A 17,798-nucleotide genomic window follows, 5' to 3' on the forward strand; every position below is an offset into this window, starting at 1 on the left:
TGTCAGGGAAGGACATGGATGTTCAGCTGCACCACAGGGTATTCCTGAAACATTTCAGAAAATCTCATTCTGCTGAGATTTTGGGAGCCTGATTTAATATCCCCTCTGCTTTGACATTATAAGGGCAGTGATGAAGACGTTTGACAAAACTGCAAGCTTTTCACTACTTATTGTTATACACTTCTAGTTAAAAAAAAAGATGCAGTGGGGTACTTGCATTGGAAGGCGGCTAAAGTTCAACCTGAAATGTTGTTTATCTGCTAATGCATAGTGAAAAATGAGAGTCTGAAGGAAATATCTGCCTTCTGTTAATCACTGTAGACTGATGAACTGCTACTTTTGATGGATATTGTCACCGTTTGAACAAGGCATTGCTCTTAATTGCTTATAGAGCATGCAGAGAAGCATATTGTAAGCATATCCCTTCACACTGCATAGCAGGGATATTTCACTTGTCGCAGAGAAGTGCCCAGAGAAGTGGTGGAGTCACCGTCCCTGGAGGTGCTTAAGAAATGCATGGATGTGGCATGGAGGGACATGGTTCACAGGCATGGTGAGGATGGCTTGGCAGCTGGACTAGATGATCTTAATTGTTTCTTTCCAACCTTAAGGATTCTGTGCTTTAAGGGAAGGTGTATTGTCAGTTATTGCAAGAAGTGCAGACAAAGGAAGACACTAGAACTGTAGGTACCCGTTGCTGATGCTACATCAGGAGAACCTACTGGATATTAGAGACAACATTTAACTTTTTTTTTTCATAGCTTTTTCCTAATCCCTGGAGATACTTATTTTGTAGTCAAACTCTTCCCTTTGGCTGACAAAGCAGGAGGCTGGATACCTTGAGGTGAACAGCTAACTGTGGAGTTCCACGATAAAAAGAGCTGCAAGAAGCACTTCACTGGGTGAGGCCAGCCTAGAGGGGATACGCTCTACAAAGGGTAGAGGAAATTTCAAGTGTTTGTAAGGCCAAAGTGCTCTAAAGCCATCAAAGAGAAATAACAGCACAACAGAAACTTAGCAACTGGGGAGTCCCATTCAGAACACAGGGGAACTGCGTATGTTTTGTACCATGTTCTACACAGCACCTATGTTTTATCTTAGCACCTGCAGCCACTTGTTACCTTATCAAATCAACCCTCACCTGAAATACAGCAAGTAATCATGCTTTTACTTCAACCTTCTACACAGGCTTACCTTATCTAACTTCCCAGTTTGAAAAAACATCATATTATGGAAGTTTTAAATTGTGGCCCTCACACTCTTTATGGAATTGAGTAACACTTTCTGCATACGAAATTCTGTGCTTCAGTTCTTACTGAGGAGCACGGAAGAACCGACGTTGATACCAAAGGGAATGGGATGAGGGCCTTAGTAGTACTCACTGACACCCAGGATACTTAGATAGAGCAAGGCTCTCTCCACCCCCAGTGATATGCCCTATCAAATTGCAACAAAGAGAAGACACAAATGTGTTTACATCCGTTCCATTAAGGCTGGTTCCCAAGTCAGGTGGAAAATCTATCAAACCCCTGTTGTCTTTGGGTCAAGATGCTAGGCATTTTTCAAGGGGAGGGGAGAGAAAATATGTGACTTTTCAAAGTCATGCCAGCGCCTGGGAGGATTACGATAATTCGATTTGCTCTCCTAGTGTCTGATAATTTATTTAGTTTTCCTGTGAGAGGCTGTAACGTTTTTGTTTGCTATTTTGAAATTGGAGCTCCTCCACAGAGGCCAAGGAGTGGGACTAGAAAGAATCAGAACTAGTTATAATCAACAAATCTTGAAGTCTGCCTGATGGGTACTGAGATGGAATTGTATTTAAGAAAGTCAGAGAAAGGGAGAACAAGGTAGAGATGTCAGACAGAAAAGGAGGGGAGATAACACTGCAGGCATTTACATAGAGGTGCCTTGTGTATTCCCCATCACAGTGACAAAGTGTCTGCCCAGGAAGGCGGTGAGCCAAGAGTGCCTGTCCTACCAGGTATGGCCCTGAGCTTACATTTCCCACTTAACTACTTCTCTTAGTTATGCTGGAGTTGAACTCCCTCGGATTTATTGCCTAAAGTGAGAGATGCTGCAAGCAATAAGCAACATTAAAGAAGTTAGTGCTCTATTTTCATGGTTCCTTGTTCATTTGTAAGGCAGCTGAACAATGAGAGAAATAGATCCCAAGTTGAAAATCTGTTTGAACTGTAATGTTTTACTCAGATCAAGACCAGACCTCTACGTAAAGTTTTACCAAATTACGAGGCAAACTAAGTTGGAACAAGTTCAGTTATACATAAACTGAAAACTAATACTGAATCAAAAAGTGCAATATAGTTGGACTCCCTGTAACTGAAGGAGGTATCTGGTGTCATAGAATATCTTAGATAACACGGGAAAACAGCGCAATGGTTTGCATTAAATGAAAAGTACATGAAAAATTTAAAGGACAAAAGAATTAGAAACCTCTTTTTGAACGAGTACCACTGAGCTTGGATAGGGTCCATGTTTTTTCTGATCTCCAGACCAAATCATTGGATCTCAGCAATATGATCTTGGGACAGGCGGTCAGCTATGAGGACTTCATGGTCTGTGAGTATCATAAAGCTGAGGGTTGTTTGAAATCTAGATCTGAGATTCATGGTTTTGGGGTCCATTTTCTAAATAGTGAATATCTAAGCTGTTTTATAATTGAAACGAGAAGCCAAACGCAGCACAATATAAAACCGGACGTCAGAAGTCTGTTATGGGTGACAAGAGATCAAAAAAGGAGAGAAGGAAAGGGGGGGGGAAAGATGAACTCAGAGTTACAGTTGTCATAAGTCCTTAAATTCATCTAGGTTTTGACTGGCGTTGCAGCACTTTTTGAGAGTTCAGCAAGAACTCTAGATCCCTGTTAGCCTTAGTAAGCAGATGCCAAGATTACAGCATGGATCAGGAGAGATGGAGAAAGAAGGAAAAAGGAGATGACAGTTTTAGGGCTTGGGTCCAAGCAGCCCTTATAAGCATGGGTAAGTCTGACATGCCTGAGGGCAGGTCACCATGCTGAGAGACTTGTGAGCTTTGGCACAAAGCAAAATGCAAATGTGGCAGCCAAGTAAGAGCAGCCATGGAGTTCTTAGAACTGCCAATGCTGCATCTGCACTGAAGGAAAAGAGCAAGTGACCAGGACACAGAAAGCCACACAAACAATAATTCAGTGCATCCCACTCTTCGTGCCTGTAGAATAATCAGGGAATCTAAATCTGCTCATCTAAAGATGCCTGATCTTATGCCTAAGGGAGGAACAAAAGGTCATTCTCCCACCAGATAACACTCATTAGATGAAGACAGGGTCTTTAAGACCATCTAGTTCCAACCCCGTGCTATAGACAGGAACACCCACTAGACCAGGTTGCTCAAAGCCCCATTCTGTCTGGCCTTGAATGCCTCCATGGAGGGGCATCCACAGCCTTTAAGATGTAAGGAAGTCTCTAGTAAAGTCTTCCTTTTTTCTTGAGTCACTATTTTCTTATTTGCTATGTATCTGCAGGTGTTTGTGATCCTGCGTGCATGAATGGAGGGAAATGTGTAAGCCCAAATGTCTGTGACTGCCCGTCTGGTTGGAGAGGAAAGCACTGCAATAAACGTAAGCATTTCTACCGTCCATCAAACAGATCGTTGCTCATTACTTAGGCCAGTCAACATCAATTGTAACCTTGTCTTAATATTAAAAAACACTACAGTGAATATACAGTTTCAATTGTAGGCAATACAAAATGCTCTAAGTGTTTGTTGCATACAGAGGAAGAAAGCTGTGTAGGGGAACCCCGTCTCTGCTTTATGCAGCTGTCTCTTATACATCTTGTTACGGAAATTCATTTTTATAGTATTAAACCTGAAGCATCGATTTTATGTTTTAATACCTTTACATTTTTGCTGTATTTTACAAAGAAATGCCATATATTTCAAGATACAGAACTACTTAAAGCCTGCTATAAAGCCTTGCCAACTGATGTACTCTCAAGGTCACCAGCTACATAGTGGTGCATAATTTCAGGAAAGATGTGCTCTCACTCTGTAAACTCTACCATATCTGACTTAGCGTTATAAAAATAGAATGAACAAAACCTCTCACCCTAAAATACTTTCAAGGAGTATTTTTCCTTATGTGGCTATTTGTTACCATGATGTTGACGGATAAACTGAATAAATTTATAATCCAGATGACACGCTCTATAAAGATACAGGATACGTGTGTTTCTCATGTGTGCACATGAAAACACACGTTTCCTTTTTGGGATCCCTGAAGAAATACTATAGACAGTAAACATACCAAATCCTACTATGGGATATTACTTACTTGCAACGTGGAATTTGCTATATGCATCTAACACACATGAATATACCAGATGAACATATCATATGGAGAGTATTCTTAACTGGAAGTGAGCTAAATGTTAGGAATAACCAAGCTACCAGAAGGCAGTCACCAAAGATACAAAGAAGCAAATATCAAAGAATCCTAAATACAGATTATCTGATGAAGAGAGCACCATCCAATCCTTTGGAAATTGCCCAGTTGAAATGAAACCTAGCAGGCCATTATTTCAGTCAGCTTTGGAACATCTGGATATACTGTCTACGTCTTCTCACTTGTCTCCTGTCACTCTGTCCAGCTGTTTGCCTGCAGAGATGCCTGAATGGTGGAGAATGTATAGGTCCAAACATCTGCGAGTGCCCTGAAGGATGGGTGGGAATGCTGTGCCAGACTCGTAAGTGCTGCTCTCATTATCACAGACTTGTAGCCGTACCAGAGATATTCACATATCCACTTTTCTACTGTGTTTACCTTACATGGAAAGGGCAACCATCAGATGATTAGCATGTAAATGACGCCCTTTGTTTGTTAGAAGTGTTGTATGCTGTCAGTAAAACTACAGCTTTCAAAGACATTTCTGGACACCGTGTCCATGTGAGAAAGAGCACAGACTCATCCCTTACTTCCATCAGAAAAAAAGAAGCAGATTTTAAGCTCAATGATTTGAAAGGCTATATTAAAATAAAAGAGGGTCAGGGAAGATAGGAGATGCAATATCCTATTCAGCATATCCAGATGGCATTAAGCACGGGCAAATGTTCTATGTGCCTGCTAACCCAGGAGTCCAACCCTACACATATTAAGCATTCGGTCCAACCACTGAGATGGCTTTCTACATGTGGGAAGTGAAAAACTTGGAGTAGAAGGAGACCCGTTATTGCCCACTGCATGTGGGGTCACTGCAGTGTGTGTGTGTTATTAGTTTTACAGTAAAAGGTCACGGGGAAAATATCAAGGCATTATCCCTTCTAAAGGGTAATCTTTCTTTCCTCTCACACTCACGGAGCATAATTACTTATGGAAATCTTTTGTCAGTTAAATCCCAATGGCTGTGTAATTGTTTCTTTGTGCCAGCTGTCTGCTAGTTCAAACATTGTAATGTTTAAAGTTATTTATTAGTTGATGATATATTCCTGAGTCAGTCTATTAAATAAATAAACAAATCATGCTTGCTCCGGTACAAGGCAAGTAAGGTTTGCTGTCATTACCCATTTCTGCTGTACAATGCAGGCACACAAGCCTGGGCCATTTTTCATCTATTTAATCAGCTCCTTTGAATCTTTCCTCCAGATCTGTTCACTTGATATTCACCCTGTTTTTACTGGTTTGGTTTTTTTTCCCTTGTTTCTGTTGTAGTGTGCAATTAAATCAGTTCTGTGCCCAAAAGGAGATGCTGGTAACTCCAAAGTCTCACAACAAACACAGATAACCACCAAGTGGTTGGAATTTCACTGTTTTTTAAATAGAGGAATAGAGACTATAGTCAGAGAGCAGATGGTTAGGTCTTATAATATTGCTCCAGGGTATTCACAATGAGGCAGGGAGGAAGCGGGGGAACAAGAAAGTCTTCATCCTCACAGATGTTACATATAAAGTTTTGCACAGAAGTGTAACCCCTGAAGGCAAGTCTGGCTTTCTATTTTAACATGGGAGTCCAACCACCCAAATCCAGAGCGCTGTGAAAAATATGTGTTCATCTCTCTGAAGGCATCCCAGCACTGCCCACTGTCAGTGGGCAAAGCCCATACCCTCTGCCAGGACCACTGCACTTCTGCAAAGGGGCATTGCACCCGCTGTACTGCTTCCCTGTGCAAACTACTTTGTCCAAGAATTTCAACCTGCAAGGTTCCCCCTGCTTTTGGCACTGCCTTAACAGCATTTTGCTGTTAATATATAACATATTATACACACACACACACACACACATACATATACATATATATACATATGTCATATATTTGATATGAGTCAATTATATGTAACCATATAATTTTAGATTAATAGAGCAAAAAGTCACTTTCTTTACGCAAGTGAAATCCCAGCTAACTTTTCCCAACAATCACTGCACCTTCCCCTGTGATCCAGAAGGAATTTGGGCTGGTTTGTGATCTTGGGGCTTGTTCAGGCACAAGTGGGACTCGGCTAATCCCAGTTTCATTCTCTGCTTTCAGCCTATTAATTCATGCAGCTGCCCTTATCAAGATGACAGAGATGGCCTGAGCTTACATGAACTGCTCAGGCTGTTTGGAGGCAGCAATAGATATAGCTGCCACAATAAAATCTTCCCTAGATCTCATCTTCCCCGTCCTCTGTAAAACCCGAAAAAGCAAAAGATGACATTTCTCTAGTTTAGGCCTCTAATAATTAAGTACTTCCAAGTGCAAATAGTGATGCCTTCTATTTTCCTGCCAGCTTTCACCCAGAAAGAAGTACATGGATCTGTATTATAAGTGACAGTCAGAAATCCTTCAGCCTTTCAGCAAACGATACATTGACAGTAACCCAGAGCAGATTTTCTGTTCTGTTGCAATGAAGATTGGCACTGTCCAAGTCAGAATAATTTTATCTCTCCAGTATTTTGAAAATGCTTCACAGAGCAAGACTGAACTCTGCTTTCAGATGTAGCACCATACGTTATGAAGCTTGTATCTAATTTGGAACAGGTCTGCTGCATTTTGGAGGTGCAATCATGCAAGCAAACACTTTGCCTCTTCTGCAATGATGTGCAATGAAATCTCATTCCGTTTAATGTGGTGAATTATGAATTTCTCAATGCTATGATCAGTCAAACTCAGTGACATTTCAGAGATGTCTGTGCAGGGTATTTTTCTTGCAGTTTTACCAGTCTCTGGCTACCACTATACTGCAGAATTTGGCAAGAGTAAGAGTAGGTAAAAGAGACTTTCAGGAGACATTGTTTCAGCAGTAATGGACAAAATCCAATAGTCCTCTTTTATCAGACTGCAAATAAAGAGGTCACTCAAGAGAATGGTTTTCTCCCCCACTCATCTGTAACTGCACAGAATAGCTTCTGAAAGAGAATCAATAAAATAGGTCATTTGTCCCAACAAATACGGTGTGCTGTGGAATACACACATTATCCTTGATAAGTTCTTATGACTTTTATGGTCATAGTTTAAGGAGTAACGGTCAAGTTTCAGACAGTCTTGCAAACGTAGGGAAATTACATCTTACTAAAAGAGGCTAAAAATTGTCATATGAAATATGCAATGTCTTACCCACAGACAGGAAAAGCTTCATAGACTCATAACAGCAGCACAAATGTTCTAAAGATTCCCTCTTGGAAAACAAAGAAACTGTACCACAGGATCACTATGTTTCCCCATCAATGATTTCCTTCCCATCTCAGACCAGACACCCATTCTAAATCCGCATGTCTACGGGGTATCCCTCCCTCTTGAGGTGTTAACTCATCTCTTTTTCTTGAGCTAGAAAAGAACTATTAGACCAAAGCAGTGAAGACCTGATGGTACAATCTGACTGCCCCGACAGATTTAGACAAAACACAAGCCAGTAAAGTCAGCAGGCTTTTGGCCAAGGATATAAGTCTGTTAAGGATCAGAGTGCAGGATCAAGGCATAATTCTAATAATTAATTACGAAATATAAGGAAGGTTATAGTTGTGAAGGATCTTCATCATTAAAATTCATGCTGCTGTCTTCTGTTCTAATATTATTGAACCTACACTGGCTTCTCATTTGCCCTTCAGAATATCTTCTCTTTATTTGCATGTTGTAAGTGTCAAGCTTAAAGCCTTATAATTTTCTCAACATTTGAGCTCATTCTCTCTCCTTCTGTCTTGAACATCTCAGACAGGCTTGCTACTAGTTTTCCTGTGTAACCCTTTCAATTCTTATGAAAAGAAAACTCGTAAGAAAGATTATCATTTGCATGCAAATTATAGCTCTGTTCTTTTAACATTCAAGGATAAATCTCCTTCTGTAATGGGCATTTATTGATTATAATTTTATCATAAGCTTAGCTTACTAAATGACTTTCTTTGCCGAGTCTGTACTGGATAATGCATACACAGCCTGTGTCATTTTTAGTGTTTAGAGGCTTAGCATCCCTTGTAAATACATTTATGAAATATTCATTTAAACTTCAGCTATGTTATTACCCTCTGTGATTTCAATTCCAATTTTCTCCCAAAATGTTTTTGACTTTTCTCCTCACCGAGCTCATGCTTTTCTGAGCACTGCAGCAGGAAGCAGTGGGTGGAGGGGGAGAGACAGGCAGATAGCAAAGGAGAAAAAAATAACGGAGGAAAACTTTTCCTTTTTATTGTTTTGTTTTTAATCATCTGAGAATCAAAGAAAGCACAGATGGAAAAAGGCCTAGTACCTTATCTAATGCCTGTCCTGCTATCACTGCATCTGAGAATTCCTCTACCAGCCCTAGGGATCTCCAAGAGCAGACTACTCTTTTCCCTACCTGCTTTTATTATATGAACTACCAACGAGATAATAGAAATCCATTTTACCTGTGCCCAAGTGCACATCAGGTTATACGTAGTAATATCATACACAGTAGTCTCACTTCTAGAACAAAATCCACTGTAGAGTGGAACACAACTGGGAAGAGGCCCCTTCTGCTGACAGTATATTCCCTAAGCAGAAAGTGGGAAGTGTTTGATTCCCATGAATGAAACACTGGTCTCTATCTGGCTGCACTCACAGGACAGTTCCTCTTTTCCTTAGCTCTCAGACTGATGTTCAGAATACAAATTTCAATGTTAGTATTCCCTAATATGGCAAAATCCCAACCTTCTCACGGACTGCTGGCTGTCACAGTAATCTGATAGAGCTGACAACCTATTTTCAGTAGACAATGACAGCAAAATTACAAGATGCTCTTTTTAAACAACCACAGGTAGGGGAATCTTTGTAGCTTGTGGCTGGCCTTCCAAGGTCACCATAGCATTATTATAATTGTCCTCAGAGAATCACACTTGTATACATTAAACTTTTTCAGATCTGATGTTATTGGAACATAGACAGCTGTTGTCATAAGCTTCACTGACAGATAATGACATGTCATTTATATTTAGATCTTAATAGTATATGGTCAGCAGCTTCCTATGTGGATCTCCCAGGCAAGAAAATAAAAGAATTCACTTGCTAATATTTCTTTGGCAATAAATATGGGAGGTTTAACTCGTAAGATCAAATTAAGATACTATGACGTGTTCTTGAATTGCTGCCCTATGAATTGGTTGCTCTCTTTCCTCCATGCCAAAACAACGTCATAAACTGCTGATTAGGATGAAAAAATGGTTGAGATTTGAGTAAGTCAATTCATTATCTTTCTTGTTAATCTCTTAAAGAAAGATAAAGAGCACTGATTCTTTTATTAACAGAGTGTCTTCAAATATAAGTGGAGTGGTAGCTGAGATGAGATAAAAAGTTACTTTGATTCCCCTTCTGATTCTGTGGGACATGAAAATTACACACCCTGGATTCCAGAGTTTTGAAGCATGCATGAAATTCTCCCTTTTATTTGTTGTAATGGAACCACTCAGGGGAGAAAATATTTAACAAATCTTTGTATTTCGAGTCAAGAAAGTTCTTTTAAGAGCTGTTATTGCACTTCACATGGAACAAAAGAAAATCAATTTTGGCACAAATCTGACCCAGCCGTCAGTGCCCAGAATGTATCCTGGCTTTCCAGATCAGAGCTTTTCTGACCCATTTTCCGCTGAGCTAAGGTGGTTACTTTGGCACACACTTCTCTTTCCCCATCAACAATAAATATATTGGAAAATATAAAGCAGGAAGATTGTAAATGCGACAGACATGTAGGCATGGAAAAGACAATGGCAAGCATTTTGTAATGCCAAAATATTTGTATTATCCTTTTCTTCATCACGTGAAACTACAGAACCTTGATATTTTTTGTCACATCTTTGTTGTATCATTTTCGAAGACTTCCTTTCTAATTACAAGATTTAGAATAAATGTATTCCTAAACAATTTTATCTTTCATTTATAGCAATTTGTGAGCAAAAATGTCTGTTTGGAAGCAGATGCATAAAACCTAATGTCTGTGCTTGCAGAAGTGGCTATACTGGGTCAGCATGTGGAAAGAAGGTAAGGTATCAGCCAAAAACACTGCATTCTTATAGCAAGAGAGACAAAAATAGCTGAATGTAACTGAAATAGTTTACTGGAAGAAGGATTAAAGTCTTAGTAACCTTATGGAAGATGTAAATAAGGTTATAAAGTTGTTTAAAGTAAGTTTAATGACCACTAAGCTGCCAACTAACCCTGCATCCAAGTCCTGTACAAAATTCTCCCTTAAGGAACAGTTTAATCCTTCAAATACAAAACCTTAAAAAGCTGTATCTATTCTGATACTTAGCCTCATCCTTAATGCAGTGCTCCTGCCCAAATCCACTAATCATCTGCAGAGTATACCCTGAAGAGGCATCCCTAGATGCAGTCAAGCCCGAGCTTTCTCTGAATTGCAATTGACCCTCACCACCAGGCACTGCTCTGTTCTTCATCCCTACTGCCTTCCTTAACCAGCCACTTGCTCCAACATGAAGTCGTTTGCCAATCTCCAGTTTTCAAAATGGCACGCTGCCCTCTCATTTACCTATATGCAAAGGCTAGGAAAAATCAACATCTTTTCCTTTCAATTACATCAGACGTTAGAGATAGTAGCAAAATCAATTCAGATTGTCATTTGATTCTGTTAATGATAATTAGATTTTAATATCATAATTAAAGTTCTGTATGGATTTTCTTAACAAGTACATCTTCATACTAAATTATAGCTCCTATATCAATACTGATATGTAGCTGATGTAGATAAGATGAGTCAGTATTTCAGGTTTATATATATATAAATAAGCTATCAAACAGGTTGGTTGTGCAGTAGGAAAACGCGGTGTGCATTTTATCAGTGAATTAATGGGATAAGTCCAAACAAGTGCAAGAAGAAGCCAAGATAAAACAGAGTTGTTGCCTGCAGGTCTTTGTACCCAAAGGACTTTCCCTTCAGAGGTTGAGAGTTGCCTTTTGGAAATGCCAAACTGAGATTACTAGGGGTTGATTTTGGAGCGTTATTTTAGTTGTAAAAGTGTCAAGTATGATATTTTCCATTCACAAACTTTGTTGCACTTCACAAAAAAATATTAAATCAAATACTAGGCTTCCATTTTCACATGAATAAACTATTACACAGTAAATCATTACCGGGAAGAAAAAGAAAGAAAAAATAGAAAAATACTTTGCATATTATGTATGTCTAGAATGCCAAGCCATCAATGATACATGTAAACACACAGCTCCCTAGCAATGATTCATCTCACATTCTTTCAAGACTGTTTGAAGCATCCTTCAGTTTCACAGCTCATTCTGCAGAAATACTGATTGGCGGCACTGATATGAACGTGCATTGCTTTGATGTGAGGAAGGAAACGTTCTGAATAAAAGAGAATTAACAGGTTTCCTTCAATCTGTGAGCTTTGCTTAGTGCAAGTGTCGAAGCTAGTCATAAAAGTGATGGGTTTAAGGGTGTCTTGTTTAAATTACATCAATCAAACAAGCTACCCCTCTAAAAAGTTAAAAGTTATAAGACATGATAATGCTTTTTAGCTAGCACTGATTACACTGAATAGTGAACACAGGAACTCATATCCCTATTACTGCAGAAATGCTGGGAGGACGGGCCTCCCAACAGCTAATTTATAAGGGAACAAATTGAACAAGCTTTAAAGAATTTTACACATTTTAAAGGTTTGCAGACAAATACAGCCACCCGTCCCTGATTTTCTCTCATTTTCCTCAACTTAAACCAATCAGATGTCAAACCCATTTCTGCTGCTCATGTCTAACCACTAACTGCCTCCCATCGGCTTCAAACTCTTGTCAATACATTTACAACAAGAGATTTACATTTTTCTGCTATAGCACTGTAACCAGTTCAGTGCTCCATACTGCTGATACTTAATGGCTTATTTTCCATTTGGCAAACATACAGTTGACTTTTCCTTTGCAAGCACAGCCTTTATTATACCTTTACTTAATTTTTTCTCATGGATTTCCAATTGTTTCACCTGCGTATCAAAAAAGATTTTTCATTCTAAACCTGATTGCATTGCCTCCAAGTGTGACACTTCAAAAATGTGACATCTCATTGCCTAAGACATTGATGACAGTACCAAAGAGTAGAAAAAAAAGTCAAAGCCTTTCGGTATCCATCTTGGCAGCAAACCATTGACGCAGTCATTCTTTGATAAAGCTTCTCAGACAGGAATATCTCCCTGCTTATTTTGTTTGACCCATCATCATGATTACCACAACTACGTCAGAATTGTATCTACTCATGGTGGCAAGAATGGCTGCTTACCACATTTTGCTTGAGGAGATTATGAATTTATTAATTTATTCTTTAATAATTTGCCTTAGTGTCTTCCCAGATACCCATATGGCTGTCATCACCTTGCTTTTCTTTTCCCTTTTTTTCTTACTAAAAGATATATGCTGTGCTTTTCAAGAGACCGTCCTTCAGGAGTACTCAAAGCTAATGATTGCCCTTTTAGAAACCCTATCTTTAAGTAAGCTCAGGTAAACTCTATGAAGCCCTATTAACCTGTTCCATGTAAAATTCCGCTTATGAGCGAAGACTTTCTATATGGGGAGTTAAAGTAGCTGGCAAACCATAAACTCAGAACCCAGTTTATTGCCCAGCCATTTCACCTTGTAAACTGACCTTCAATCTGACTTATCTGATCCTAAATATTCAGTTCCTTGCCTGCTCTCCCTTGAACTCCTGTTCTCTTACTAATTCTGAACATGTTAAACCTTTTGTCACATTTAACCTTTCTGTGAAGACAGAGTATAAGGCACTGAACGCATTAGCCTTGCCTGCGTCATCTACAATCCTCTCTTGTTAGATTCACCTCTGTGTTTTGCTATGGGAGTTAAAACTCTTGCTTTGCTCTGTTTCTGTAATGAACCTTCAAGTAGCAGGGAAAATACAGTAGTAGTGGCATGCAACATTTATCAAAAAACTGGCCTAAATTGGAGTTGAGCAGCCTCTTCCCTTCCCTCAGCAGCAGCTGCCTAGGGATGCTCAGGTGACTGCACCTGCAGCTAACTCAATCTTGCCAACCTCCCTTTCCCAGGGAAGGAGATGCAAGGTAATTGCCCCTTATCCACTTTAGAAGAGCAATTTCTTCCTTTGAACTTTATTTCTGGTCTTCAACTTAGTCTCACAACAGTAGAGTGAAAGATTCATTTTAGCAGTATATTTTTCAGAGGATAGGCTGAACACACTAAGAAGATAGATACAGGGAGCTGGAAATAAAATGCTTTGCTGCAGAACTCTTTTTTTCCCTCAGACTAAACAGTGTCTATAGGCTGGTTTAGCTCGTCTATTTGGAGAAGCTGCGCTGCCCATATTCGTTTAATAAAGTTATTCCCCTTTTTCGGCTGTAATCTTTGATATGGTTCCCTTCGGTGCAGTTAAAACTCCTTGAGGAACAATATACATTTTCCCAAATTATTCATCATCTACCTCCTAGTTCTCACATCTATGTTGCCAAGTGATTTGCAATTCATTTCCTGACATTTTTGGTTTACTTTGTTTTGGAGTTCTGCTAAACAAAGCCTGCCAAAAGCGTTCCTCAGAAGGCTAATGAACTTGCTAGAATAGCAATCACTCTCTTAGAAACCTTTTGTGTATTTTTAATTTATATCGACTCTTTGAGAGATCCAGATAATTTAGCGAGAAGTTTTGTGGCAGACATGAAGACAAATGCTAATGCTGACTTTTACATTCAAAGCACTCATCAGAGTCCATTTGTTCATGGTTGGAAGGGTGACTCAAAAGCAAAACCCCACACTAAATGGTTCCCTTCTCTAGTGGAACCACATTTACCAACAACTTTGACCTGAGTCCCAAAGAGACCAGGATAACCACTGCATCAATGGTAGAACAGGGAGCTTTACTGAAAGTTGAAAGGTATATTTGTAACTGCTGCCTTATCTAATACAATCGTGCTTTCCTACTTGGGTTGTTTTTCTTTCTAAATGGATTAAAGAAACAGCATTAATTAAGCCAACAGAATTAATTTAAGCCGAGCAATGATATCGGGTTAGACATGAATGCACAGCTAGCTATCGTGATTGCCGAGTTACCCCAAAAACAGATTAAATATTAATGCCTAGACTGGTCTGTCTGTTGAATCTATATTCTAAAGCGTAAAGATAGCAAGGAGTCTAACTGCTTTCAGAAAATAAGACTGAAAAAGGCAAACTTCATAGCTGACAATTTTAACATGGGAATTTACCAGTAAACCAAACAGCAACAAGACATTCACATTCCATATGAATGAATTCAGGGATGATCTTCCAAAGATTAAACATACTGCTGACTTCGGTAATGTCTGAAAATGCCCTTTGCTACAGCCAGTGGCTTTCACATTGCTCTTACATTCTTCTTGTATATATCAAAATGTATTTTCTCCAAAAGAGTGCTCAAGCACTGGAACGGGCTACCCAGGGAGGTAGTTGAGTCAACATCCTTGGAGGCATTCAAGAAACATGTAGATGTGGTACTAAGGGACATGGTGTGGTGGGAAGCACTGGTGGTAGGTGGATGGTTGGACTACCTGATCTTAGGGTTCTTTTCCATCCTTTGTGAGTCTATGATTCTATGATCAAGAGACATTAAACCACGAATCGTCGCGTTCAAATTACACAAGCTGTGTTCAGCATCTGTAAATACAGACACTATTGACCTATGGAGTTCTAGGGGAAAGTGGCTTGCATAAATTATATTACAAAAACATGGAAGTACTAAGAGATAAAAAAAAAAGAAAGTCAAATAAAAGCAGAATGGAGCTACACATGCTGTGCATATTAGTCAGACAATTTGCTTACTACAAAGGAATGCAATTAATTAGTTAATTGAGCTTAAATTTGATGGCTTCCTCACCAAAACGCTGAATGTCTTTGACACATACTTGTTTGTGCATGCTCATTGTATTCAGAGGCATCCTGAATCATTTTCACACTTTTTCCAAGCAGGACAGGGCCTTTTGCAGCATTTCATTTATATAATATACGTATGCATATGTATATACACATATACATTTACAAACACAAATATATATACATCCAAAATCCAAATATGTGTTTTAGTATAACTGTGTATGTAGACATATGGAAATGTGGACTATGAGCCAGACATGCAAGCATACATTTTAATCTGACCTGAAAAAATACATATTACTCTTTCAGATAGTATGTGCAGTTTTTCTACATTAAAATGAATCCTTACTCTAACCAGACCTGTCTGAGTCCCAGCAGGCACTTGTAGAAGTACCCTCTCTTTTCCTATAAACTAAACGCACCATGTGCTATTCACAAATAAACAACTGCTACCTGTATACATCACTATCAAAAACTAAGGTAAGGTATTTTAGATTCAGAAAGGGAAGTAGCACTTGGATACATAATGTTAATACCAAGGATAAGCTGTCATATCAAATACAGATATATCAAGATCAAGGAGGACCTTTCTGCTAGCCCTGAATAATAAATTAATATCAACATTTTTATATGCTTTCTAATACAGCTTTCTATAAAACTGCCCTTCAAAACGGGTTCTTAAATCTACGTGCTAGCATAAAATAAAGCTTTTCATATCATCGATTATCTTGTTTTGGGATAAAGCAAATTCACTCATGTATTTAAACCAGGATGATATTCATGGACAACTTCTGCTGTATGAAAATGGGATAAGTGCACTGAAATGCTTTCAGGCAAGAAGCCAACAACCTCCATGCGTTACACAGAAGTGGCAGAGTGATTTTTTTTAAGGCACACCTGCTTTAGATGAAAGAAATTGAATTCCAACTCCATAACTGTCAAGCGCCACTGCAAATAATAGAGCCTAAGCCGAATCATTTCAGCAATATAGCTATTTTCCTGTTGAAGCGATGGAGCAGAAATCAGCCTTAGCTAGATGATATCACTTTATGTGCATGCTTTGGAAACAGTTCCATTCATCACTTCACTGCTTAGTCCCTTTCAAAAACATGTTCTTCATTCCCCGGTTAATAAAATCTTTGGTTATGTAAGTCAAAGTTGTGAAAAAGAATGCAGCTTGTGATTTGGCCATAATTATGTTGAAAATCAAAAGGAAAAACCAGTAACTACAATAAATCATTTGAACGTCGTGCGTGATATTTCTTACACCACAAGCATAAGAACATTTATTCTATAGTTCCATAAGAGGCTGAATACTCATTTCTGTTTTTGCAGCTACCAACAGGATGAAGATAACATAACAGCAGGACAATGAAGACAATCATTTGGGTATTGTTAATCCTGAACTGAGTGCATTTTTCATTTGGGAAGACACAGTGAGAAGACATCGCTGCTTCTACCCTCCTATAGTCACAAAGAAGAATTAAAACACCGAGGCATACGTCAATAAACAGACCTCTACTTTCAAAACTGCCTGTGGCTAGGCTCACATTCCTGATCTGCAGATGGAACATCACCATCACAGTGACTACCCCTGCCCGCAAATAACACAAAGACTTTTAGTGCCCTGTTAATCTGCTTTCACTAAAACCTGAAGGCACATATAAATGTCTTCAGTTCTGCCAGGCTTTTTGTTGTCGGTGGTGGTTTGTTTGTTTTAAAACAGGTTCTTTCTCCAGAGAAAATAAGTCCATAAGATCCCACTTGGACTGACAAATACCAGAGACTACCAAGGGAAGGACCTCAGTAATATTTATTGATACCAGCTCCAGCCTGTAGCGTCATTCCACTGAGTACCTGCTAGAGCCAAACACTTTAGTTTTCTAGGTTGCCAATGTGTCTGCATTTACTTAAGGAGGTATCAACACAATGCATGATGAAATGCTGGCATTTGGTTGCACCTACACATAGGTTCTCTTTTGCCCTCAGTCATAGCTATACGTTGCTCCTATGCGAGCCAATAGCTGACATGCTATGGATAGGAGGTCCCAGATAGCCATGACACCTTAATCCTTGGAAACAGTTTAGAAAACTAGCTTTTTAATGATACAAAGATGCTTACTGAAATGCTCTCAAAAACTCACATTCTGTTCAGATCTACAAAATGCTACCCTTGACTGTTTCATCACACAGCAAGGTTTTGACGTCGGATGGGATGGAAAACAGGCACAAAACCCAGAAATGAGACGGAAGGTGTGAAAAGAAGGGCAGAAAGAAATTAATACCACGTTTACTTGACAAGCATTTTAAACTGTCACCTCACACAACTTTCAGGTTCAGTAAGGTAAACCCCAAATCATCTTCTGGGCATTCATGCTCTCTTTGCTTGACTGGATGATTCAGAGCAACTGCAGATCAAAACGTCTGTGTCCTGATGCAGGAATACAGAAGCTTTGACATTCCCTCACTCTTCCAAAAGAAATTTGAAG

General features: G+C 39.2%; 1 protein-coding gene across 1 annotated transcript in view; it reads left to right on the forward strand.

Annotated features, from left to right (window-relative positions):
* The window catches only part of LOC140254805 (von Willebrand factor D and EGF domain-containing protein-like), a 158,901-nt gene extending 142,217 nt beyond the window's left edge, over positions 1-16,684 (forward strand). Inside the window, exons 26-29 of the mRNA XM_072341846.1 lie at positions 3,518-3,613; positions 4,644-4,739; positions 10,358-10,460; positions 16,645-16,684. Coding sequence (XP_072197947.1) covers positions 3,518-3,613; positions 4,644-4,739; positions 10,358-10,460; positions 16,645-16,684 — 335 coding nt within the window. The remainder of the gene's footprint in view (positions 1-3,517; positions 3,614-4,643; positions 4,740-10,357; positions 10,461-16,644) is intronic.
* The last annotated feature ends 1,114 nt before the right edge of the window (positions 16,685-17,798 follow it).

This window comes from Excalfactoria chinensis, chromosome 7, assembly GCF_039878825.1.
Source record: "Excalfactoria chinensis isolate bCotChi1 chromosome 7, bCotChi1.hap2, whole genome shotgun sequence".
Lineage (NCBI taxonomy): Eukaryota > Metazoa > Chordata > Aves > Galliformes > Phasianidae > Excalfactoria > Excalfactoria chinensis.